The sequence below is a fragment of the Nematostella vectensis genome, chromosome 1 (genome assembly GCF_932526225.1).
Source record: "Nematostella vectensis chromosome 1, jaNemVect1.1, whole genome shotgun sequence".
NCBI classification, from domain to species: Eukaryota; Metazoa; Cnidaria; class Anthozoa; order Actiniaria; family Edwardsiidae; genus Nematostella; species Nematostella vectensis.
Genome location: NC_064034.1, coordinates 3871681 through 3898562, shown reverse-complemented (window position 1 = coordinate 3898562; position 26882 = coordinate 3871681). Strand labels below are relative to the sequence as shown.

Sequence of the window (26882 nt, the reverse complement as noted above, 5' to 3'; positions counted from 1 at the left end):
TGGATGATTACACATTGTGTGGAAATACGAACTGGATTTCACTAAATGGTCATTGCGAACAAAATCTTCACGAACATCAGCAAAACTACAGTGAAACTGTAGTTTTCAAGGTAAACAAAGTTCGAAGTTATATTGAGGAAAAAAATCATAAATAAGATAAGTAAGCTTACGTAATAAAACTCACTGTCTAAATATAAATATTTTTAAATATTATCGTTGCAGAAAAGCAACGAAAAATTGCTATTACAGTGTAGAAATTTTTTTTTTTTTTAGAGTGAGTCGTCGGTCCGGAAATTTTTTTGTAACGACCGCGGTCGTTACAGCAGGATCCGGGCCGCTCAACAGCCAATCAGCGTGCGCCATTCCACAAGTGGTTGTTGGCATATAATAAAGATAATCTTCATGATAATATTATAATTTTCGTTCATGACATGTTGTAACACCTTCTGTGCATCTAAACTGGTCCCGACACTTTTCAACATATCTATATCAGGATTTTTTTTCTTGTACCAGAATTTTTCATGTTGAAATATCTGAAATTTGATTCTTTTGAGTTGTTCCCGCCAAATCTTGGTAACAATTGTCCCCCCCCCCTGCCCCCACAAAAAGTAAATAGTCGCCGAGTGCTCTAGGAGACTGGGTGCTATAACATTGATTTGCAAATGAGGAAATTTTGCAGCTTGCTTGATCTCGAAAAATCTCACACAGAAACAAGAATATTCCATTATTAAATCGTCTTTCGGCAAAGGTGATAGCTGGGACAGGTGTAAAATGCGCCAACGGCCCAAACTCTCGCTTTCGCTGCTTTAAATATGGTTTAAGGAATAGCGAGCTTTTGAAGTTTTACGAGTTCTACAATGGCGGACGATGTCGGGAGCGGCGGCGCAGTTTCCTCGAAGGTAAAGTGTAGATCTCCAGTTAGTTTTACCGCAGATCTCCAATACTGCTGTAAACATTGAATCCTGTAGTCAAACATTTAACACGATTTGAGAGAATTTTGTCGCATAATACGCACTGATAATTTCGGGAAATTCTGAGAATGAGTTTAGAGTGTGTGTCAAAGCTTGCTGTGCTTAGCTCTATAAGGTGGATCAAAGGCTGACAAAAGCGTTGTGAGCTGCAGTTATTATCGTCCACTCTTCAAATATAAACCTCTTTTCTCAATAATTTATTTAAGGGACAAAACTCGCAAGATCCGTTTTGAATGCTACTCATTTTTGCGAAAAAATAACGATATTTCCTTAAGCATCAGCATCAAGTTGAAGTTCGAGATTTTCAGGGGACGCTTACAACTCATACATACGAATTCTGTTTTTCTTATGTTTGATACATGTGTTTTATGCTTTAACTATAATCTTACTCTACAGGAAATAAAAACAACTTTAATGTTGCTATTTTCCATCACAGATCGGAGTTTAAAAAAATTGTTTTCGAACCCTTCATAATCAAACTTAATCGTTGTCATTGGAAACTTTCATTGTCACGTTGAGTTTATTATAACTATTCTGATTATTGAAGCTAGGTGTTTTGGATATCTGTTGAGTGGTTATACTTTTCAAAAAGATGTGCGTTCTAAATACCCAATTTCAATGGTACCGAAGAACTGTTTATCCTTGGTTCCCGTGAAAGATTTATTTGCCTAAGGAAATCACTAATTGTTTGTTAAAGATTTATGGTACAATTTCTTTACAAAAAATGTAACCCAAATTGTATTATGTCACAGAGATTCATAACAGGTGAAATGAAGTAGTGGAGGATATTATATTACATAGAATATTATTTACTGTTTCTTTTTCATTTGTCCATTTGTCAACAAATGCAATACTAAAAGTAATGAGGTTTCAAGGGAATATATCTACTTATAACCCTTCCAATAAGTGTTGCAATTATTCATAACTGTGGACACTTCTTTTAAATCTTGTCAAGTAAAAAATTTATTGTTTTTTTGTTAGTAATTAATTCTGATTGGGCTTTTCCTTAAAAGAACCAATGATAAAACCCTGCTCAAGAAATACTGACATTGATTAATGATATGAAATTGGAAATTATAAATATGCTGGTTCTGATAAATGGAGATGCTATGTCATGCAAAGAGGATTTCATTCTCATTATGCTGTGATAATATGCAATCTGCCAAAATAATAAACCTTTAAAAAGTGTTTCTAGTATGATGATAATCTTGGTGAAATCTCATGATAAGGACATAATTAGAAATATCTGGTGTCTAGGTACTAAAGGTGAACTGGACTCACTTATCAAGGCATACCCATTATCTTTTAAAAAAATGGGGGAAGGGTGAAAAAAAATATAAACACAAGTTAGAAGGTCCAATCACAGATTTTAGCTCCCATGTTTTTCTGTTGGCAGGGGTGGGTGAGGAAAGGGGGAAAGAGTATACCTTAGGTCCTCTGGCTGTGATGAGCATATCCTAGGCTCTATTTCCAGTGGATGTCGCATTGCAGTCTTACTAAACTCTCTACCCCCGCTAACGGCTGGATAGGTGCTTAGGTCGTTAGTATGATGTAACTAGCATGTCATGTAACTTTTGTAAAATGACAGACTAGTGGTAACATGGTGCATGCACATCAATTAAATTCTAATTTGGCATCAACTTGACCCAGAGAGAGTTAAACACATGCAAAGTTTAAGTCTTTAATCATGTGGAATGTTAAATAAAATGTTAAATAAATACTGCAAGATTGTTGTGTTTGTAGGATACCTACGTAGGTCTCACTTTCTGGTCACTAATCGGGAAATATCCAGGATCGTTTTAAAAATTATAGGGAAGGGGAAATTCTCCAGACAAGGTGGGAGGTCCACACATGAATTCAGCTCCCATGCATTTTAGTCTGAGTGGAGCATGACCTATGTTCTTGATACAGGCTCAAAAAAAGAGGGGCCTTTTCAATCATCTCCCCATGCTTATGTCTTTACCATTATTTTGTTCTTGGTAGAATATATTTGTTGGATCTGCCCTGGCAATATGTGGAAACTTGCTGATCAGTGTTTCCATGAATATCCAGGTACTGTAACAATGACTTCTAGTGGCTATGTTGATTGCTTAATTTTTTCTCCAAATCTATTTTTGTCTTTGTTAGACATAAGTATTCTCATTTTTATACAGAAATACTCCCACATCCAACAAGAAAAATCAAACAATGAAACCCATTATTTAAAGAGTAAAGTGTGGTGGTAAGTCAGAACTTCATTATCATTCAATTAAGCACTTTATTTCAGAACTGTTGATTAGGTGTAGCAGAATTTTTAAAAGGGTGTGGTTCTGTGATTTTGAATATCCTGTGTCTGGTATCCTTCTCCAGGTGTGGCCTAATTCTCATGGTTCTAGGGGAGGTTGGCAATTTCTCTGCTTATGGTTTTGCACCAGCATCCCTTGTCGCCCCTCTTGGGACTACAACTGTGATCGGTATGCTGTTTGATACTTGTTTTCATTTTTAAGTAACATTTGTTACACTTTTTAACAGCTTTTTATGATCTGATTGTTTGTTTCAGCAAATGCTGTAATTGCTGTTATCTTCTTAAAGGAGAAAATTCGATATCAAGACGTTTTTGGTAGGCATTTGTCAATGTATTGATTTTTAGGGGATGCCCTAATGTAAGAGTAATATAAATATGATAACAGTAAATATGATAACAGCTTTGACAATGGTTGCCAGGGTAAATAAATGATGCTTCTAGAACAGCAATCTTATCCAAAGTGAATATAAAAGTTATGATAATTGTATAGCCTTGGGCCTTGCTAGATACTTAACACAGTAGCTGCATAGATACAAGATGGGTTTTATCTAATTAGGTGGGTTATAGCGATTCATAATTTTCTATTGCTTTTCCTGGACCTTAATTGAAATAGATGTAACTGTAGATACAATTGCTATTTAATGTTTGATAATTAAATTATGATTGACCTCGACATGGTGAGGTTTATGACCTCAATATGGTGTTGTTTTACATTTTGATGACATTAATTTTTAATGACCTTTGGTATGTTATAAAAGTATTGTTGTTGGTGATATTATTTTTATTATTATTATTTTCATGTTATTACTGTATATTATAATTATTTATTATGATGGTTTATTGTCTTTTTAGGTGTTCTTCTGGCCATTGTTGGTGCATTTCTGCTTATAACTTTTTCAACTAAAGTGAGAATGATACCCATTTCATTACAATTCACCTTTTGGTTTAAATGTACCAGATATTTACAACGAAATTACTTAGTCTGGTAAATATTCTAATGGAAGTAGTTTCACAATAGCTGACAAAGCTTTCCTTTCTTAGGACTATGCTGAGCTAACAGGGCAAGAGCTTGCATTTTATATGAAACAGTGGCCATTTCTTTTCTATTTGGTTAGTATTAGTAATTGTGTTTGTAGCCATTTTACTGTGTAAGTAACAACACAACACATCAAGTATCAAACACCTTTTTATCATTCACCAGGGAGTTGAAATAGTGGCCTTCTGTGTACTACTGTATGTTCAAATGAGATATAACCTGGAGAACGTGGTTGTGTTTCTATTGCTGGTGGCTCTTTTAGGTAAGAATCATACATAATATTAATTTGGGTGATAACTGAGCAAACATGTCTAATGTTTTGTATAAACAGTTAATATATGCCTTGAATATTAAAGGTTTAACGGTGATATCTGCTAAAGCTGTGTCAACCATGATCAACATGTCTTGTATTTGAGCACATGTTAATATTTCCCTTATGTATATTAAAGGTTCTCTAACCGTGATATCTGCTAAAGCTGTGTCATCCATGATCAACATCACTCTTGGTGGTGATAACCAACTTGGATATCCGCTACTCTACATCATGCTTATCGTAATGGTCACTACTGCCATAGCGCAAGTCAAGTAAGTTGAGTTATCTTCGATATGCATTATATCGTTAGGCTTTTTTCAAGATAGAGATTGTTAAAATCTGAGATATTGATGTAAGGTGTCATAATAAATAAGAATTCTAGTACATAAGATTTTAGAAAGAAAACCAGGCAAGTGGTTAATAATTTTAAGCTGCCATAAAATAAGCTGTGATAATTGCTAGTGTCTGTAGCTCACAACATGAAAAATTGAGACAGATTATATTTCTAGGGTGTAAGATAAACATTTTGACACATCCTTTTATTCACTGATTAGTCTAATCAGGCCTGTTTGCTATTGTTCAGATTTTTAAACAGAGCTATGAAGTCCTTTGATGCAACTGTCGTTGTGCCTACAAATTTTGTTCTCTTCACAATAAGTGCAATTATTAGTGGTAAGTGTATATATATGAATCATGTCAGTTTCTATGTGCTCAGGCTGAAAGTGTTAACACAAAGCTCACTTTTAAACTTTTTTATTAATTTCTTTAACAACATTGATAAGTAAAATGAACCAAAGGATGGTTGAAAATAACAGATTTTTTAGAATATAAGTGGGGTGGTACTAGGGGTCCTTTACAAAGGTTTGTTTGTACCCCTTAGGGTAAGCAAGCACATTGATATTCCCTGTCCGTAACAAAAGAATTTTGAAAGAAATACCAGTCATATGTAGGATAGCATAACTGTGTTTCTCCTCACCCCCTGGGGGCATTCCCCTCCTCTCTTTTTCACTAAACCCCCACCATTGGAGATGCACAATTCACTTTGCTCTACTTATACTGTGTACATTGTGTGCCTCCACAGGTATTGTTTTATATAGAGAATTTTATGGGCTTACATTCCTGGAGATATTTATGTTTTTGTTCGGGTGAGTGAGCTGCATTGCATTCTGTCTTGAAGTACAAAGGTTGTAAGAATAGTTAAATGTATGATTTAAAAACAATTGTTTGCTAACCTAGCCCTAGACTATTGCATGGATAACCAGTTCCAATATGATGTTACCAATTAAGAGGCTACTATAGACTCACTTTATGTACTAACAACAAGCCTGGATAAAAAACTTGTTATTAAAGAATTTCAATAATCATATTAAAAACTCTTTAATTGCAATCATAACTTCATAACTCATCTTTACTTCAATGTCATGTTTTCACACTTTTTGTTGTGTTAAAGGTGTGTTTTGTCATTTATTGGAGTGTATTACATCACCTCTGACCGTAAGTTGGCACAGTCAGAGGGCCAGATGCTGCTTACCAATGCCGAACTTTTTCCAGGTGCGTACATCCCTGGGCATGACACCCAACCCCTAGGATTTAGAATAAAACAACATTTCCATACGTTCATGCTGCTCTTGACCCCAAGCTTCGCATGCTCACTTCAAGGTGATGCACTGAGAGTTGTATGGAAACATGTGACAGCCAGAACACTAGACAGTACATGCAAATGGAAATGGTCAAAGCCTAGTATTTTAAAGTGCAAATCACACCAGTTTACTTGTGAACTGGTAAAATACAAAAGAATCTATTAGAATAATACATGCTATTTAACAGGCAATTCACTCTAAATTACCAGTCACATCCTCAAAGAAACATCCAATAAACACGCTGATTTCATCTTTTTTTGTTCAGAGATTCTTACTTAGTTGACAGGAAGAAACACCTAGTTTGTTTTGTTGACCATAAAAGTGACTGACTAGTATTTTTTAATTTACCCAACCATAGGTTTCTTATCCATATCATCTTCCAAGCTGATCGCTGTACAGCCAGCCAACGCCCTAACATCAGGGGGTGAGGACTACCCCATGCTTATGGCAAAGACAAGTCAAGACAGTCTGTCAGACACAGAGAGCTCCCCCCCAGTTCGACGTGCATCCTCACAGCCAAAAAATAACCAACTAAGACAGCAATCAACGACTGATCAACCAGAAGAATCTTCTGAACCTGCCCAAACACCTCCAGAGAGGTAGTGAGAGCTTGATGTCTTGTTACTAGCATGCTGTTTTAGTACTACTTGGGTTGCAGCTGTCTTTGTATGATTAGGAAGTATGTTTTCTCGCAAAGACAATTCTGGGCTCTTAAAAGCTAACAGGTGTAGGGAGGGAAAAAATTGAATTATTCAAATCAAACCAATTTTTATGTACTGTTTGGGTCATGGTCATCTTGCATGAGAAAATTCATAAATGATACATAGAATCGAATTCTAGTATAAAATATCAATACATAATTGAGATATAATGTTCAACATTAATGGGGCTTATGCCTTAAGCTATCACAAATTTCTAAAATTTTAGGTATGTTTACATTAAAAGGTAAGATTTGTAAATATTATATAAGATTCTGTAGGAATCATCTTTACTGTTGCAAGTTTCAGTCCTTTAAAGATTAATTTATTTAAGAGTTAGGCTAAGTTCAAACGTCGTATTATCCATGAGCCATATTCAATGCAAACATACCTGCGTTAGGCTGAAACCTCAAGATTTTGGACATCTTCTCCCACTCTCCTGCATGGAGCACCAAATCTCACGATTTTTATCACTTCCGAAAAACTATTTTATAGAAAATCGACATTTTGCCTATTTTCTATTAAAATAATTAGAACAATAGTTTCCTTACGTAGCACAATTTATCTAACACCCTCGTGAGATCTATAAGTGGATTTGTGTGTGAGAGCTTTATATACAGCAAAAGCCTGCGATAAAATACCCAACCCTTCCCCCCCCCCCCAAAAAAAAAAAAATTTCTCAAGTCTTGATATTTTCGGAGGTTAACAAGTATGGTGCAAATGAATCAAGTTGATTGTTTCATCTTTATTTGCATGCATTTGCATTGAATACGGCTCATGGATAATACAACATTTGAACTTAGCCTAAGATAATTTAAATCTGTGTGCTAGACAAGGCTAGACTAAGTATTTAGGGACTGTAAAGGATGTAAAAGGCCTTGCCAAGAAAGATTCTTTACCAGTAAGTGTCAAACAGCAAGGACCTGACTGTGATTGGCTAATAGGATCCCCATCCGTCAATCAAAATGTTGAATTTCAAGACAGCTTTCAGTCTCTTGTTGCTTCTACAGTAGCCTAGTGCTGTGAATATATTTATTGGGTTATGTACAGTAGGCATATTATTTAGCTTCTTCAGTGTCATGCTATATCAATAATAACGATGTGCTGTAACTATCTAATGTAATGGTTTGAGCTCATCCAATTCACCAATTACAAGAAAGTCTTGCTGAATGTCTTGTTTTTAATTAAGAAATGCACTTCGGGTTTATGCTATCATTTAAATTTAATATATTTTAACTGTAGTTCAAACCATCTCATCGTTACAGTTAACGTGTGGTAATCTATTGGTGTCGAAACACTCAACACGAGGTCTTAGCTATTCCAGACCTGGGCTCTCTTTGTGAGATAGAATCCATGTCTGGACTAGGGGTCAACATGCATCTATATGTGGTGTCATGTTTTAGTGAGAGGGGGATGTGTTGTCATATTTTAGTGAGAGGGGGATGTGTTATGTTTTAGTGAGAGGGGGGGGCTGTCATGTTAAGGTGAGAGGGGGAGGGGTTGTCATGTTTTAGTGAGAGGGGGATGTGTTATGTTTTAGTGAGAGGGGGGGGCTGTCATGTTAAGGTGAGAGGGGGAGGGGTTGTCATGTTTTAGTTAGAGGGGGAGGGGTTGTCATGTTTTAGTGAGAGGGGGAGGGGCTGTCATGTTTTAGTGAGAGGGGGAGTGGTTGTCATGTTTTAGTGAGAGGGGGAGGGATTGTCATGTTTTAGTGAGAGGGGGAAGGGTTGTCATGTTTTAGTGAGAGGGGGAGGGGTTGTCATGTTTTAGTGAGAGGGGGAGTGGTTGTCATGTTTAAGTGAGAGGGGGATGTGTTATGTTTTAGTAAGAGGGGGAGTGGTTGTTGTTTTAGTGAGAGGGGGATGTGTCATGTTTAAGTGAGAGGGGGATGTGTTATGTTTTAGTAAGAGGGGGAGGGGTTGTCATGTTTTAGTGAGAGGGGGATGTGTTATGTTTTAGTAAGAGGGGGAGTGGTTGTTGTTTTAGTGAGAGGGGGATGTGTCATGTTTAAGTGAGAGGGGGAGGGGTTGTCATGTTTTAGTGAGAGTGGTTGTCATGTTTTAGTGAGAGGGGGAGTGGTTGTCATGTTTTAGTGAGAGGGGGAGGTGTTGTCATGTTTTAGTGAAAGGGGGAGGGGTTGTCATGTTTTAGTGAGGGGGGTGGGGTTGTCAGGTTTTAGTGAGAGGGGGATGTGTTATGTTTTAGTGAGAGGGGGAGGGGTTGTCATGTTTTAGTGAGAGTGGTTGTCATGTTTTAGTAAGGGGGGTGGGGTTGTCATGTTTTAGTGAGGGGGAGGGGTGGGGTTGCACAAGTACAAGACTGTAAGGGGCACTTTTTGTTGTCATTTCAAGGAAGAAGATATCAATCCATCTTCGTTAAGGAAGACTATATGGGGGAGCAATAGATAAGTGAGGAAATAGGGAATTCCATGTATTATATCCACTCTGTTTACATGTCATTTATTAGTATTTTTTTTGCATGAATTTGTCTAGTGGCTTTTCCATCTCTGTCCATCCTTAGTGGTGACATGGCAGTTTGAATGACAATGTTATTTAGGATGCTGCATAAGGGTCTTTGTCTTCAACTTCAAAGTTCTTCTGAGAAAGTATAGGATGCACTTCTAGTTATCTTTATTTTTATTGTAGTCTGAACTAAAATAAAAACACTGTGAAAGAGTTTGTGTCTTTAATCTGATTCAACTGCAGACTTGCACCCAGTTGCTAAGATAAGGACGAGAAAATGAGGTCCTGAGACCTCAGACTTTTGGTGGTGTGCAATGCTTTCTGGGAAGTTCAACTATTTCTTTTTTATTTCTCCCTACCGTAAATGATCTAATGAACGCCTCACCCCCACGAAGCTTACAAATTTGTATCGAAGGTCCCTCTCTAATAGATTCCCCCCCCTACCCTACCCTGCCTCCCAGCTTAGAAACAAACGACACGTTTTCCGGTAATATAAATCAAATTCAATTGCCTTCTTGCTTAATATGAGCTTGGCTTCTACTGGGTGAGAGCTCAATGTCAAGAAACCAATAAATGATTGCCATGCAGGCTATAATTTAATGTGATCCTGACTGAGATTAAAACCCCAACGCACTTGGGTTTGTTGTATTGTTATAGTTTGTAAAGAATGCCCCTCTCTAATAAACGTTTCCTATCTATTGAACGCCCCCCCCCCACCCCCTCACACCATCAAATTTAATAAACGCCCCAGTTGTTTATTAGATCATTTACATTAATAAATTTCCCGATAATACATTGCGCAACTTGTGCCTTTTGCAAATTGTAGCAGCCAGGTATGAGTATGATACAGCAATTTAGACTGTCAATTTCTAAAAGTTCTTTTGCGGTTACTACAATATGCTTTACTCCCCCTTCCTGCTTCTATGCCACAGAATATCACTTCCAGAAAGGCCTACTAAACGGTCGTGATAAGATGACCCGTCTGTGAAGACTACATTCAGATCAGATATGGCCGTGGCATAACGTGTTTCCATGCTGCAGAAATAAGAGGCTCTGGGAACAAGAGTTGAATAGCCCAAGACCACAGGGAGACCACCGCAAAAGCATGCTTTAGTCTTTCATCTTCGATGTCCATTCTAGAAAAGTGACATCATAAAAATTAGAACAAACTTTTTTAGCGGCCAATACAGGTGTGCGAAACCCCTGTGCGCCCCCCCCCCCCCCCCCCCCCCCAACTACGCGCCTGAGACCCCGTCCCCACAGGTATTCGTTTCGAAAATGCAACGCTTTTGTTATGGGTACGGGCATTTTCCATACATAAAGAGCATACCTGCATACCCTGAGTGGGTTGAAGTTTTGCTTCTACTCTCGAGACACGTGGCCATCTTCGGGTTCCAGCCTGCTAGTCGGCTTTCGCTGCATTAGGGGTTAGTCGGAAATGTTTTGTTTTTCGAAAATTTGATATCCTGTGGTGCGAGCACTCTCTCCCCAGCGCATCTCGACCTTCGCGTGCGCCACAAAATTCCAAATATTCATTTATGAATAACCCAAAATGCGAGTCGGTTAGCACGCCGTATAAGGCGTGGTGCGGGTAGCGCGCGGAAAAGTGTTTTTCTAGACTTGCGCTTATCATGCAACGGTAACCATACTGCCATAAAATTTGCGTATATCCGTGAGAAGCCTTTGTCCCATTAATACTTGTTTACCTGGGAGTATAGTGTTGTGTCGTCATCGGTAATATCTTGCGCGTAGGAACCCGGGGAGTCCCCGGAGCCTATGGAAAGGAAGCCGTAATGTGTTATCATTATGAAAACCTATTTCAAAAACGTTGTGAGTAAGTGCAAACGGCGGATAGCAAACAACAGTTATAAGATCGGTAACCGGATCTGAGATCTAGGGGGGATAATAATACCCTACGATAGCCATTTGACGATTTGTTAATTTGCACTCGGTATTTGCACCGACAACGCACGTTGATTGAAATAGGTGTATGCAGGACATATATACAACAAAACCTACATAGAAGGGACACCATCGGGGCTGATAAAATTGTCTGTTATATCGAGGGGTCTGTTTATTGGTAGAGTTTTGACTGAGGATATTTAGTGGGTAACAGTATAGATTAACGTGTCCGTTATATCGAGGGGTCCGTTTTATTTATAGAGTTTTGACTGAGGATATTTAGTGGGTAACAGTATAGATTAACGTACCCGTTATATTGAGGGGTCTGTTTTATTTATAGAGTTTTGACTGAGGATATTTAGTGGGTAACAGTATAGATTAACGTGTCCGTTATATCGAGGGGTCTGTTTTATTTATAGAGTTTTGACTGAGGATATTTAGTGGGTAACAGTATAGATTAACGTGTCCGTTATATCGAGGGATCCGTTTTATTTATAGAGTTTTGACTGAGGATATTTAGTGGGTAACAGTATAGATTAACGTGTCCGTTATATCGAGGGATCCGTTTTATTTATAGAGTTTGACTGAGGAAAATATTTAGTCCAGTTTTGAATTCCACCATGCCCGCTGGACGAGCGAACTGAGGACGCATAAATACAGCGCGAGCCTCGGTTGCGGACAAGTTCCATGCGCATATTGCGAGTAGCGAGAATCTATTGGAGCTTAAACAATGCAAAATGGTAAACAAGATGGCGATGGTTGCCCCCTGACCTCGGTTTCACGCGCGCGTCGCGGGGAAGGTGAACTGGCGAACAAATTAGCTTACCTCTTTGACGAGAGACCGCTGTCACCATGGATTGCATTGCTTCCCCTACCATGCTTGCAGCGACGAAGAGGTCATTATGGACTTCCATGGACACGCCTGAGTGACAAAAAACACCGGCGGTAACCACAAGATTATGGAAAATGTAGACGCAAATAGTGCAGGGGTAGCCAGGATTTTGAGCGGGGGGGGGGGTTCATTTAACTATAAAGCGGACCATTTTCTCTTAGGTAGCTCGTCCTACCTTGTTGTGGTACCTAATTTTTCTTCATTAGAGCGGACCTTCCAGTCGAGTGGAGGGTTCTTCCGAGCTCCCCCCCCCCCCCCCCCCCCCGGTGGCTACGGGCCTGTAGTGATGAGTATTACCTGATTCGAGATCAAGTGGAAAGGCGTTAGTCATCCGATCCACAATCCGATCCAGTTCCTCCTCTTCCTGCGATGCATAACCCGAGTGATTTACATACCCTGGATCCGGGGAAGAGACAATTGGCTGGGAATTCAGCAAATACCCCTCCTGACCGAAAACCGGCATAGTAACGTTTCCAAAACTAAAATGTATTGTTTCCGGGGGGATGTGCGTCGATGCTGAAGAAGTAGGTGCAGCAGAAGTTTGTGTCAAATTCACAGAATTTGTAGACTCGGCGAAGGGAACGTGAAATTCGCGGACTCTACGAACTTCTGGGGGTGTGCCCTTTCGCTCTTGATCAAGGAGGGCGCACTCTTCACCCCACAAGGCGGAGGTGTCCCCCCTAGAACGGGGGGAGGAGGTGTGGCAAGGGATGACGATGCTGTCGGGTAAGGGTGTTGGCTGATGGGGCGTGGTCGGGCTTAGGTGGGTCCTTATCAACGGGTGACCGGTAGGTTGGTCCTTTATCGCGGAAGATGTCTCGGGCCGGTTACTTGGTGACGTGCCATCCTGAAATGTAATCCTTAGAGTGAATAACAAAGCATATTTTCCATTCTCTCAATCACCAGTCTGGACTTAAACTAAACATAAAAATGCAATAAAAAATAAGCTGTTTTTAAATTTGCGAAAGATCTACTATACCTACCTAAACTCTGGAAACCGCTCAAAGGCATTTAGCAAATACAAATTTTGTCTAAGACTGGTTCTTCGACACTCATAAGGAAAAAGGAATTAAAATGGTTTAAATGAACAGTTTTATTTTTTTGCCTTACTTAAAGTTTTAAAATAAAAACAAAATAGCAGTTTTTATTCAACGATATATAGATGAGAAAATAGTGAAAACAATAGAGCATTACCGTGACATCCACAGGTCGAATTTTACGGTAGTTCTTCATCCTACTCGCCATATTATTTATACCCTAGAGAGATTTTTCGCTTTCTTGAAAAAAAAAAACCCGACTTACGTTACTTTTGAAGGGTAAGACATTGTTTTTTTTCTTCGCACTGTCTAACACCCGATCTTATCGAAGTCGTGGGTGTTATTTGGGGTAACAATTACATCTTATGTCGTTCAATCACGAGCGAATATCACAACCGCTTGATAACCACAATCCATTAGAACCAGGATCGATTAGGACGATAATATAAGAGGAGCTAATTCCGCAAAGCGAGCGAGGGACAAGCGATCAAATATTAATAGCTAAAGCGGTGCAAATTATAATTTTAGAATGGAATGGAATGAAATGGAATGTTTACATCTTAAAATAGTTATCATGTTTTCATATGTTTCAAAGCGATGTTTTTTATTTATAGTATTAAATGCGAGGGCATGGAAGCGGTTTTATATAGATTAAGAGCGCAACCATGATGTCAGAGAAAACCTAGATCACGGTGTGGTGTATAACCACGGGAGTTGAGGGGGTAGGAGTAAGACCAGATTTACAAGTTACGATGGAAAGAGACGTGGGTGGGGGGGTGTTTGAGAAATGGAATTAAGAATTGTAACCTACTTGTTCACCGGGGATATAATATCGACCGGGGTGTGACGAAGCTTTATTTTTTAAAGGAAAAAATAACGAATATAAACATGTGAATCACAGACGTAACAGGTGAAGAAAGTTCTAGATGGGATTAGGGCGTAACAGGCAAGCCTCACGAACATATTAGAGGGCACGACGACAATAACGAGACTAGTAAAGGAGAAATATGAATTCCAACACCAAATCAAAATAAGCCTTGTGAAAACAAACAACATTTCTACTGTTTTAGACCACTGTACTACGCGGTCACGTGTGATCATGCAGGTGCCAACACTTTTATCACTGCGCATGCGCGGAAAACAAAGACATGATGCCAAAAGCAAAAAGACTTCACCGGACGAGAATGGACTTTTTTGTTCCATCACAGTGTCTTATAAAAGACCAGCTAACGTTGCGGTTGAAATAACTATCTACCCACTATAGATGACCGAACTTCGTTTAAAATAAGATATCGGGGACATATATAGGGACATAGGGGTTCCTGATAATCCATGGTTTCACAATAAAGAGAGGGGAGACTTTTGGTGACACAGCATTCGATCAACCCAATGACGCTTGGCTTTAGGGTGTGTTTATTTGTTACGTTTATTCACCACACGATGCTCTTCACATCATTATAAAACTTAGTTAATGTACAGTATTTATATCGGTTTATACAGTTTAGGTTTTATTGCAAATATCATTTTATATACTCAAGGCGTACAGTACGAATAAGCGAGGGGCTTACGGGCTTATTCCAGAATCTGTTTTATCTAGATAAAAAGAATGCTTTTCTAAGGGAGTAAAATACTCTCAGGACCATATAAAAATCTGACAACGATGGCTGTGGCGGGTAGTACTGTCAATTTTTGCTGCCTTCTGCACAGAGCCCCCGTTGTCGGAGTCAATAATGTGATGAGTCGAGGCCTATTCGGGGGGTAGGCGCGTATTCATATTTAGGCGCGGCGTTTGTTAGAGCAATTACGTCAAGTTGGTTTTAGTGTTATTCAGGTTTAGTTCCAGTTTACAAGATGTTTTTATTCCAGCCTTGAGAACAATTACAATAGGATTCAATCCTTTAGTTGAACAGGCCTTTATATAAAAAAATCAACCGCTCCAATTCCCAAAACCAATTGATAAAAACATGCAAGTTCTTGCTAGCACCAGCGTTTCCCTCGGCGCAGCTCGGCCTCACCCTGTACCTGGTAGAGCAGGGCCCGTAACCTGCTCAGCTGGATCTGCAGCTGAGTGTTGTGGGCCTCGAGGATCTCTTCGCGAGCTACCAGGCGTTCCTTGCGTCGTCGGAGCTGCTCCGCGGAGGCCGAGTCATCGAGGAAGTCTGGGACGAGCGCTAGCGTTCGATCAGGGCTCTGCTGCTGTAACTCATGGATGTGGTCGATTTCATCGCGTAGAACGCTGCGGATGCAACACGCGAGGGGTTATATGCGGGGATTATGGACATAGCTACGTTACTTTACAAACATCTTTTATACTTTTTATCTACTGACATCGAACTACGGTAAGCCCTGATGATAAGCCCTAGGGCGGCTAGCAGTACCCTGGGTACCAGAGCCTCCAAACTTCTCTCGCCCAATGACGCACGGCATTTTGGCTGAGCGTTACTGGACGAGAGAAGTCTGGAGGCATTGGTACCCAGGGTAGGCTAGCAGCCTTTTGTATGCTCAATCTCGAGTCTCCCGATCAAGTCTTCCAACTAGTTATCGTACCGGTTATCAATCTGGAGTCTCCCGATCAAGTCTTCCAACTAGTTATCGTACCGGTTATCAATCTCGAGTCTCCCGATCAAGTCTTCCAACTAGTTATCGTACCGGTTATCAATCTGGAGACTCCCGATCAAGTCTTCCAACTAGTTATCGTACCGGTTATCAATCTCGAGTCTCCTCGATCAAGTCTTCTAACTAGCTCACGTAGCGGTTATCAATCTGGAGTCTCCCGATCAAGTCTTCTAACTAGCTCATGTACCGGTTATCAATCTGGAGTCTCCCGATCGAGTCTTCTAACTAGCTCACGTACCGGTTATCAATCTCGAGTCTCCCGATCGAGTCTTCTAACCAGCTCATGTACCGGTTATCAATCTCGAGTCTCCCCGATCAAGTCCTCTAACTAGCTCACGTAACGGTTATCAATCTCGAGTCTTCCGATCGAGTCTTCTAACTAGCTCACGAACCGGTTATCAATCTCAAGTCTCCCCGATCAAGTCTTCTAACTAGCTTACGTGTTGGTTATAAATCTCGAGTCTACCCGATCAAGTCTTCTAACTAGCTTACGTACCGGTTATCAATTTAGAGTTTTCCGATCAAGTCTTCTAACTAGCTCACGTACCGGTTATCAATCTCTCGTCTCCCGATCAAGTCTCCTAACTAGCTTACGTACCGGTTGTCAGTCTCGTCTCCCGATCAAGTCTCCTAACTAGCTCACGTACCGGTTATCAATCTCGAGTCTTCTAACTAATTATGGTACCGGTTATCAATCTGGAGTCTCCCGATCAAGTCTTCTAACTAGCTCACGTACCGGTTATCAATCTCGAGTCTTCCGATCAAGTCTCCTAACCAGCTAACGTAACCGGTTATCAATCTCGAGTCTTCCGATCGAGTCTTCTAACTAGCTCACGTACCGGTTATCAATCTCGAGTCTTCCGATCGAGTCTTCTAACTAGCTCACGAACCAGTTATCAATCTCGAGTCTTCCGATCGAGTCTTCCAACTAGCTCACGTACCGGTTATCAATCTCGAGTCTTCCGATCGAGTCTTCTAACTAGCTCACGTACCGGTTATCAATCTCGAGTCTTCTAACTAGCTCACGTACCGGTTATCAATCTCGAGTCTTCCGATCGAGTCTTCTAACTAGCTCACGAACCGGTTATCAATCTCGAGTCTTCCGATCGAGTCTTCCAACTAGCTCACGTACCGGTGATCAATCTCGAGTCTTCTAACTAGCTCACGTACCGGTTATCAATCTGGAGTCTCCCCGATCAAGTCTTCTAACTAGCTCACGTAGCGGTTATCAATCTGGAGTCTCCCGATCAAGTCTTCTAACTAGCTCACGTACCGGTTATCAATCTGGAGTCTCCTGATCGAGTCTTCTAACTAGCTCACGTACCGGTTATCAATCTCGAGTCTCCCGATCGAGTCTTCTAACCAGCTCATGTACCGGTTATCAATCTCGAGTCTCCCCGATCAAGTCCTCTAACTAGCTCACGTAACGGTTATCAATCTCGAGTCTTCCGATCGAGTCTTCTAACTAGCTCACGAACCGGTTATCAATCTCGAGTCTCCCCGATCAAGTCTTCTAACTAGCTTACGTGTTGGTTTTAAATCTCGAGTCTACCCGATCAAGTCTTCTAACTAGCTTACGTACCGGTTATCAATTTAGAGTTTTCCGATCAAGTCTTCTAACTAGCTCACGTACCGGTTATCAATCTCTCGTCTCCCGATCAAGTCTCCTAACTAGCTTACGTACCGGTTGTCAGTCTCGTCTCCCGATCAAGTCTCCTAACTAGCTCACGTACCGGTTATCAATCTCGAGTCTTCTAACTAATTATGGTACCGGTTATCAATCTGGAGTCTCCCGATCAAGTCTTCTAACTAGCTCACGTACCGGTTATCAATCTGGAGTCTCCCGATCAAGTCTTCTAACTAGCTCACGTACCGGTTATCAATCTCGAGTCTTCCGATCAAGTCTCCTAACCAGCTAACGTACCGGTTATCAATCTCGAGTCTTCCGATCGAGTCTTCTAACTAGCTCACGTACCGGTTATCAATCTCAAGTCTTCCGATCGAGTCTTCTAACTAGCTCACGAACCGGTTATCAATCTCGAGTCTTCCGATCGAGTCTTCCAACTAGCTCACGTACCGGTTATCAATCTCGAGTCTTCCGATCGAGTCTTCTAACTAGCTCACGTACCGGTTATCAATCTCGAGTCTTCTAACTAGCTCACGTACCGGTTATCAATCTCGAGTCTTCCGATCGAGTCTTCTAACTAGCTCACGAACCGGTTATCAATCTCGAGTCTTCCGATCGAGTCTTCCAACTAGCTCACGTACCGGTGATCAATCTCGAGTCTTCTAACTAGCTCACGTACCGGTTATCAATCTGGAGTCTCCCCGATCAAGTCTTCTAACTAGCTCACGTAGCGGTTATCAATCTGGAGTCTCCCGATCAAGTCTTCTAACTAGCTCACGTACCGGTTATCAATCTGGAGTCTCCCGATCGAGTCTTCTAACTAGCTCACGTACCGGTTACCAATCTCGAGTCTCCCGATCGAGTCTTCTAACCAGCTCATGTACCGGTTATCAATCTCGAGTCTCCCCGATCAAGTCCTCTAACTAGCTCACGTAACGGTTATCAATCTCGAGTCTTCCGATCGAGTCTTCTAACTAGCTCACGAACCGGTTATCAATCTCGAGTCTCCCTGATCAAGTCTTCTAACTAGCTTACGTGTTGGTTATAAATCTCGAGTCTACCCGATCAAGTCTTCTAACTAGCTTACGTACCGGTTATCAATTTAGAGTTTTCCGATCAAGTCTTCTAACTAGCTCACGTACCGGTTATCAATCTCTCGTCTCCCGATCAAGTCTCCTAACTAGCTTACGTACCGGTTGTCAGTCTCGTCTGCCGATCAAGTCTCCTAACTAGCTCACGTACCGGTTATCAATCTCGAGTCTTCTAACTAATTATGGTACCGGTTATCAATCTGGAGTCTCCCGATCAAGTCTTCTAACTAGCTCACGTACCGGTTATCAATCTCGAGTCTTCCGATCAAGTCTCCTAACCAGCTAACGTAACCGGTTATCAATCTCGAGTCTTCCGATCGAGTCTTCTAACTAGCTCACGTACCGGTTATCAATCTCGAGTCTTCCGATCGAGTCTTCTAACTAGCTCACGAACCGGTTATCAATCTCGAGTCTTCCGATCGAGTCTTCCAACTAGCTCACGTACCGGTTATCAATCTCGAGTCTTCCGATCGAGTCTTCAACTAGCTCACGTACCGGTTATCAATCTCGAGTCTTCCGATCGAGTCTTCTAACTAGCTCACGTACCGGTTATCAATCTCGAGTCTTCCGATCGAGTCTTCTAACTAGCTCACGAACCGGTTATCAATCTCGAGTCTTCCGATCGAGTCTTCCAACTAGCTCACGTACCGGTTATCAATCTCGAGTCTTCCGATCGAGTCTTCTAACTAGCTCACGTACCGGTTATCAATCTCGAGTCTTCCGATCGAGTCTTCTAACTAGCTCACGTACCGGTTATCAATCTGGAGTCTCCCCGATCAAGTCTTCTAACTAATTATCGTACCGGTTATCAATCTGGAGTCTCCCGATCAAGTCTTCTAACTAGCTCACGTACCGGTTATCAATCTCGAGTCTTCCGATCAAGTCTCCTAACCAGCTAACGTACCGGTTATCAATCTCGAGTCTTCCGATCGAGTCTTCTAACTAGCTCACGTACCGGTTATCAATCTCGAGTCTTCCGATCGAGTCTTCTAACTAGCTAACGAACCGGTTATCAATCTCGAGTCTTCCGATCGAGTCTTCCAACTAGCTCACGTACCGGTTATCAATCTCGAGTCTTCCGATCGAGTCTTCTAACTAGCTCACGTACCGGTTATCAATCTCAAGTCTTCCGATCGAGTCTCCTAACTAGCTCACGTACCGGTTATCAATCTCGAGTCTCCCGATCAAGTCTTCTAACTAGTTATCGTACCGGTTATCAATCTGGAGTCTCCCGATCAAGTCTTCTAACTAATTATCGTACCGGTTATCAATCTCCCGATCAAGTCTACTAACTAGTTATAGTACCGATTATCAATCTGGAGTCCCCCGATCAAGTCTCCTAACTAGTTATCGTACCGGTTATCAATCTCGAGTCTCCCGATCAAGTCTTCTAGCTCGTCCCGTTGATCCTGGTCCAGGGCGTGATCCGGTACAATGTCTCCCGTATCCTGACGAGCAGGCTGCAAGTGGACAAGTGTTTTCATTATTTCACCTGAAGCGCCTTTTCGGAAATTTGCACACATATCCTTGTCATTTTCACATGGCAATTATGACGTCTATATCAACACCGCCTAACTACTTTCATTCATCCCACACCTTAGAGGATAGTGCGTATTCAAATCGCTTACCAGTTTGGGGGGCTCCAGGTCCAAACTAGAAAGAAGAACACGATATCAAGGTTTAGATATTAAATAACATGTCTTAAAATACGCGAGACACTATAGCATTGGAATAACGACATGTCAAATGACGCAACAAGTAGCGTACCTGTTAGCGTAATGGTAAATTAAATCTTGCTCATCTTTACTAAAAGGGAATAATATGAAAAATGTATTAGTCCATCACTGGGTCATAATAAAACTGATTGCACTGACTGTATATTGTTTATAGACAGGACATGTGAGGGGTTTTATTCGTGTGTCATTCTGCATAATTTTTTCTTTACACTAGATCTCTATATCTTCCTAAAGGTGCGGGGGGGGGGGGGGGGGGGAGCGATGAAACAGTCGTAGGTCCACTTACATGTGATCACGTGGGTGTTTATGGGAAGGTTCTCCTCGGGGCGGACTCGCTTCTGTTTTCTCGTAATCTGCGAGTCTAGAAGTGACAAAGACATGATTCACGATTCTGATAGATGTCAAAGGGAAAGCGTGATGAAATAGGAAAGGTGGGGAGAGGAGAGGTGACGATACACACATTATTTGGTGTTCGCTGATTATTCTTTGTGGCTATTTGCGTCTCTTCAGTTAGATGAAAATTTGAAAAGGCTTTAAGCCTGGCCGTCCTCTCCTCCCCTGATGTGATTGCTCATCGATTAGGGTGGTGGTGGGGTCGGGGGAGGGGGGTACAGTTTAATGCATTGCATTGGGGATCACTAATACCTTGCAGCGTATGAGCACAACATGTCGTGTGTATCAGGGCTGAATTTCGTGCTTTTGGACGGACCATCCACGGAAAACCTGGCGGACATATAACAACAACACGTTAAAAACAAACAAACATGTGTGTATTCAGAAAGATGAACATTAAGCATGCGCAGATAAATCTGTGTGACAAATAAAATGCGTTTTGCAGTTTTGGGGCCTTTCTGATCCAAGTTACAGGCCGTGTCCGAAGGTTCAGAATTCCACGTGCACAACATGTACAAGACGACATCCCTATGGGGGTAGTGCAAGGCCGATTTAAAGTGGCTCAATGTCCTCCGCTGCTTCAGTGTAATGCCCACCGCCTGTTGCTTCCCTGTAGTTAATCCAAGCGCATTTATTTAAAATGGAAATCGTTAAGTTAGAGTACTACTTACTCATCGTCCGAGGCCGGCCCTGCGTCCTGATTTGGAATGGCGATAAATCGACCCTTGGCCGGATCTGTCGGCTTTTTCTTCTTGCTCACTTTATTACGCATGACTTTCGCGAAGTCTTTTATGTCTTCTTTTTGCGAAGGCTGAGATTTAAAAGCAAAGGTCTGTAGGCGAAAATTATTTGTATTGTGCGGCCAACAGATCGAAAGAAGGCACTGTAGAAGTGTCTTAACGGAGACATGGTGGGAAGGTGGTTTTCACACTTTGGTCGTTATTCGGAAAATGGATTTCAGTTGTGAAAGGAAGGTATAATTGCGCTAGTTTGTCGAATTATGTTTCTAAGATGAAAACGTTGTGCACAAAGAGGGTGAAGATACCATTGGTTTACTCACAGCAAGACAGTATTCTTGAGTCGGATGGCCAATCTTGTGCCCCTTGCTTACACGCCCAGCCCAGAAACAACCCTAAACAAATGCGTCCAACAACATTAAAGCAAACCCGAGTAGGAATCCCTAAATTAGTGCGTTGGGCATAAAAGCACCAGTAACACCTACATGGACATACCTAGCCAAGAAACCCTAGTAAGCACAGAATACGTTACAAATAACTGTAAAAGCATTGACACAAGCCTTGCATCTTTGCATAGACAAGTGTTTGGCACTAAACATAATAGCTTACCTGACAGAGATCGAAGTTAAAACATTTCAAGCAACGGTACCTATCAACAAACAAAAAACAACTATTTAGTCATGTAGTCAGGTATTCAGTTTCGATTCAGTTTCTTTTGCCCTGATGAAAGGCTAACGTTCGAAACGTCAGCGCAACTACTCTATGTTTCACAGAGGCGTTCAACATACTTAAGCTTGTGTTGATTTATACCTTAACTACACCACACCTACGCAAGCCAACTAGCTTTTCTACAGCTTGTCTGTAGTCTTTCAAGTTTTAGCAATAAGCAACTCTGTTATCCATATCATATTTATTTAAAGAAAAATGTCACCTCTTTGTCACCGGCACCCTCAGATAATTTTTGTTGTCTGAAAGTTGACTGTATGCACCTAACGCAACTATAGTTCACTACTGTACGATCACTCATGTGTTGTAACCCCGACAAGCTCCCCAACAAATCTATGTTAGGAAAACTAATACCGTGCATGTAACCAACAAACAACTACTCTATTGAATACTCAATATTCATGCTTTACATTTCTTTTGTTCATTTGTTAGAATCGTTATACAGTACAGTTCCCATGGCATTGTGTGTTAGGACAAGCATGGGTTCAAACCCTGCAACCCTGTTTGAAATAAGCTTACATTTTATTACACTCAACATCCATGTTATCCATTTCTTAATATAAATCACTTATAACAAAAAGGCTCATATTTGTGATTTTTCCAAGAATTGTCACCTCACCTGAACCCTACAATGGGGTACATCTTGCAGATGTTGCACTTGGCCTCGTGCTTGACTGTCTCAGACACCGCAAGTCTGTGTAGGGTTGGCAGCCATACAATAGTCTGAGGCTCGGCCACCATCCATTCCATGAACTCATCCAAAGTTGCCATGTTTAACATGGAGCATGACTACAGGATGAGAAAAAATTTAGGCAGAGAAAAACTCTTATGATATCTTTGCATACATTGGTTTTATCCTCATAAAGGTTGCTTACATGCAGACACACCTACTACCTCTCCTCCCCCCATCCACAGAACATTGCCAAATCTTTCACCCAGGTGCTTTTGTATTTAGACCCACTCTCAGTACACACTTTCCACTAACTGGCACATAAATGCTGCTTCAACAAACTATTTGCAGGGCCTTTTTAGCACACTTATTTATTTGGCATGATTTGGCACTCATAAAAAAAATGTACATGTTGTCTATATTTTAGCCAAATCACTTAATGAAACACAGACTTGAATTTTTGTAATTCTACTTCTAAGGTATAGGTAAAACTCACTGTTTCAAAGCAGTTTTTGACTGCAGGCTCAACACTTGTCCCACTAAAGATTGTACTCTCATAAATGTACTTCGGAATCTGCAAAAAAATTATAAATGACAATTATTTCAGGCATCTGTCATAGGGGTGGATATGGCCAGGTGGGGATTGTAATAGGGGTGGATACGGCCAGGTGGGGATTGTAATAGAGGTGGATATGGCCAGGTGGGGATTGTAATAGAGGTGGATACAGCCAGGTGGGGATTGTAATAGAGGTGGATACGGCCAGGTGGGGATTGTAATAGAGGTGGATACGGCCAGGTGGGGGTTGTAATAGAGGTGGATACGGCCAGAGGGATTAAAGGAATGAAGACATTGCATGTGATATTATTCAACTAACTCTGATCATTTTGACTTGTTTAAGTAAGGTGTAGATTGATCTGGATCTGCGCATGGGCTCCCTCTCCTGACGAGGGAAAGTGGGAGGGAAAGGGGGTTATTAATCAGCTATACTTTACAGTATTTATCAACACACCTGTAAGCATTCTTGTAGAAATAATGTTAGGCGTTTTCTATCCAAAACTGCCCTGCTATTACACATTTGTCTGAATAAATCTAGAAAACAAACAATTAATATCAACATAATCAACTTCAACTGTACACAACCTCTTGAGCAGACTTCACACATATTAATTGTATTTAATATATATATTTTGGTCCAGGTTGCTGATCCGCATCTTTGCATCCTGTCAGAGGCCCTGTATATATAATAAAATGATCTATTTATCTCAGTTTAGCCTAGGGCATAGCAGTCAAAACATCAGGAATAATCAAACAGGATGCCCTGAATTTCTGAGGATGTCTACTTTTGCACTCACATCTGTATTTGTCTTGTAACTTTGCAGCACATAAGAGGGATATACCAATTTTCAGTGACAGAGCTTGGATGTAACCAGTTCGACCACTGTACAAATCACAAACAAATTAACTTTTAGCATAAATAAGTAGCATATATATTACAGCATAAAGGGGTGAAGGGGTGGTCACCCCCCAAAAGGAATAATTCCCCTATAACTCACGGGTCATAAATATTGAGCATCAAGTTGAGGGTTAAGTCACTGGCCATTGGTATGTCAATAAAGTCTTGCCGGTCGCCATTTTGATTAATAAATAAAGCTGTGATAATTTTAGAAGCTTCAGGGATTGACAAAGCTTTTTCAGTGTAGCCATCAGGAACGTCCTCTTCATCTAATGTTGCAGTGAGTATCGGGATCTCTACAAGGTACACTGAAAAGAAAGCAATACTTCAGACTCAGAACTTCAAAAATGATCTTCATCCAGCTTAATTTGATAGATGGGGATCATAAGATTCTAAACAAAGGGAGCTATTCTAGATTCAAAGTTGTTCACAAAAACTTACATTGTGTTTTCTTGTGGATAGCTCTGAGCTTCATTGCAGTGCGGTAGGCTGCATATTTTATGTTGTTCAGCTCAGCTGGGGAATAGATTATTTGAAATTAAAAAAAAAATACAAAATCAGAACCAAGACTTGAACATAAAACATAAATATTTATAAAAGTCAAACCTCCCTTTACTTTTGTCAAGATGCTGTATGCAAAATTGAATGATATTTTAGGAGCTTGACTCAGGTAAAAGGTGATGACAATATTCAACAAATCAATTCTTGGCACTTCACCTACCACCTCTATCCTACAAGTCATTTCAAGCGCAAAGAATGCTGATTAAAACCAAACATCTGATCAATAAACAATCAATAATGGCACACAAATGGGTGCCAAATACATAAACACATTCACAAATAAACCCTAAATCTGTTGAGACATAACAGATGTCGCAACATGACGGCTTCAAGAAGGCCATGTTTCGGATGTTTAGCAGTTGTATGATGAGTGACAAAACAATGAAAAGAACAGTCATGCAGATAACCTGACAGACCTTTCACTGATCTGAAAATTGAGTATATTACAAAGCTTAAGCATCTTATTAGAGTTTGGGCCAGCACTGTACTGGCTGTTCGTACCTAAGTCATGCATTAGCTGAATCATGGCTGGGTGGTCCCACTGTGTTTTCTCCGTCTCATGACTAAAACATCATAGAAATAAAAACATTTAACACACAGCTATTACACGATTGACAAATAGTTATTTATGCTATGATGACCTTATTCCATATGGCGACGCTATCAACAGCCTGTTATTTGAATTGTTTCGTGAATTAGCGAAAAATTACTACGTATTTTCGGCTGTATTACTCCAAACTAAATTGTAATTCGAACCACATCAGATAAAACCTAATAACAACGGCGCTGTTACTTCATACAACGTTTCAAAATTATCACAACACAATCGATATTTGTGGTGGGCATGTGTATGCTTAATCCATTAGTTTTAGGGGCGAATATTGAGTTCGTATATTTGAAGAATCTAAAGGAGCTCAAACCCGCATATTTCCAGGTCTTCTTACTTGATATAATAAGGGATTCCACTGGTAGTTTCCGAGCGCTCCCAGCCTTCCGGTAACTTACCTGTCATTCAAACAATATTCCATATTTATTATTACAGCGTTACTTCAAGAAAAAAAAAAACAGCGTCTCACAGACAAATACAACGAAAACAAAGCAAACAGCGGTGAAAACGCCAAAAAGACTACTCACAAAGCCAAAGAATTACTTACATTCGACGCCAGGCATGATCATGTATTATAATCAAGCCATAGAACACAATTCCATATAATTTGACAGGAGTTTGATTGTTATTGTCATGTAGCGAGAAGAACTCGCTCGCTTGGAATCCATTCGACAAATCGAGTGTTTACGATACCTCGGTAACCTGTCAGCGGTCTACCGCAGTTTTAGCGGCATTTTACACGAGAGAGTCTGGGACCGTGTCACACAGAAAACTGTGAGTTTGAGTTAGCTAGAAAACAAATAATGTACACTCTTGCAATTTTATCGATCGCAGAATGATGATTTTGGGGGGTGGGTGGGTTGCGAAATCCGAAAAAGTGGACCTAATTTTTCTGGGGGAGGGAGGAAGTAAGATTTCTGGTAAAAAACTGACAACCCCCGAAAGAAAAAAAAAATATTTTTTTTGCAGCATCTTCACGGGACGTTTATTATCGGATTTGGCTACAAAAAAGTCTGACTTATGGATTGATGTCATACCAGAGTGATCTAGCTTATGCTTTATTTAGAGGTAGCCAGCTCCGGTCGTCTCATGTATTTATATGAAGAAAACGTTGTCGTTTTGGGGGTCTGGTACCAAGGAATCTTTGTTTCTTGTGAGAGACCTTCTCCATTGACTAAATATGGTCACAGCCACTATTTGTCTTTTCTGGTTACAATCCATAAAGTTTGCGAAGCACCTGTGGTACGACAAGAATCATGCAGTTTTTTCCAAATAAGGAATATATTAGTTTTCTTATATGGAAGTGACCGCGTTTGGCAAAAACGACAATTTTTGGCTAAATTTTCTCGATATGCTTAAAACTGAGTGACAATAAATCATAACCTTTCATTTATGGAAGCGAGAAACCTACTTGATGGTTTCTTTTCAA

At 40.6% G+C, this 26882-nt stretch overlaps 2 protein-coding genes across 3 annotated transcripts; one reads left to right on the top strand and one right to left on the bottom strand.

Annotated features, from left to right (window-relative positions):
- The first annotated feature begins 642 nt into the window (after positions 1-642).
- Positions 643-8112, top strand: LOC5517100 (NIPA-like protein 2). The gene is made up of 13 exons (XM_032387198.2): positions 643-899; positions 2955-3023; positions 3125-3192; positions 3321-3424; positions 3511-3570; positions 4108-4160; positions 4297-4365; positions 4457-4553; positions 4741-4876; positions 5188-5276; positions 5686-5749; positions 6055-6155; positions 6603-8112. Exons 1-13 carry the CDS (start codon positions 858-860, stop codon positions 6845-6847), a joined length of 1197 nt encoding a protein of 398 aa, XP_032243089.2. The 5' UTR covers positions 643-857; the 3' UTR covers positions 6848-8112.
- Positions 8113-9613: 1501 nt separating this feature from the next.
- LOC5517091 (dystrophin) lies at positions 9614-26156 on the bottom strand. Of its 2 annotated transcripts, XM_032387194.2 has the most exons (22): positions 26001-26156; positions 25791-25851; positions 25348-25409; positions 24727-24801; positions 24386-24593; positions 24185-24270; positions 23842-23921; positions 23328-23405; positions 22781-22950; positions 22045-22084; positions 21759-21830; positions 21370-21509; positions 20951-21028; positions 20592-20666; positions 20337-20375; positions 20198-20222; positions 19926-20029; positions 15258-15471; positions 12496-13045; positions 12133-12228; positions 11111-11178; positions 9614-10540 (listed from the first exon to the last, which is right to left on the bottom strand). In XM_032387194.2, exons 1-22 carry the CDS (start codon positions 26020-26022, stop codon positions 10523-10525), a joined length of 2361 nt encoding a protein of 786 aa, XP_032243085.2. In that variant the 5' UTR covers positions 26023-26156; the 3' UTR covers positions 9614-10522. The 2 variants fall into 2 exon arrangements, 1 of the variants encoding a protein (XP_032243085.2); XR_004297361.2 differs by lacking the exon at positions 9614-10540 and having other exon boundaries at positions 11114-11178; positions 12594-13045.
- Between the last annotated feature and the right edge of the window lie 726 nt (positions 26157-26882).

What these genes read in the sequence shown, in the direction of transcription:
- LOC5517091 (XM_032387194.2), bottom strand. Translation starts at nt 26,022, where the DNA reads ATGATCATGCCTGGCGTCGAAT. An exon ending in TACCCCATTGTAGGGTTCAG is followed by an intron (nt 22,085 to 22,780) that starts GTGAGGTGACAA and finishes GTTTGTTGATAG; the next exon opens with GTACCGTTGCTTGAAATGTT. An exon ending in TTAACTTCGATCTCTGTCAG is followed by an intron (nt 21,831 to 22,044) that starts GTAAGCTATTAT and finishes GCATTTGTTTAG; the next exon opens with GGTTGTTTCTGGGCTGGGCG.
- LOC5517100 (XM_032387198.2), top strand. Translation starts at nt 858, where the DNA reads ATGGCGGACGATGTCGGGAGCGGCGGCGCAGTTTCCTCGAAG. An exon ending in GCGGCGCAGTTTCCTCGAAG is followed by an intron (nt 900 to 2,954) that starts GTAAAGTGTAGA and finishes TGTTCTTGGTAG; the next exon opens with AATATATTTGTTGGATCTGC. An exon ending in TTATAACTTTTTCAACTAAA is followed by an intron (nt 4,161 to 4,296) that starts GTGAGAATGATA and finishes TTCCTTTCTTAG; the next exon opens with GACTATGCTGAGCTAACAGG.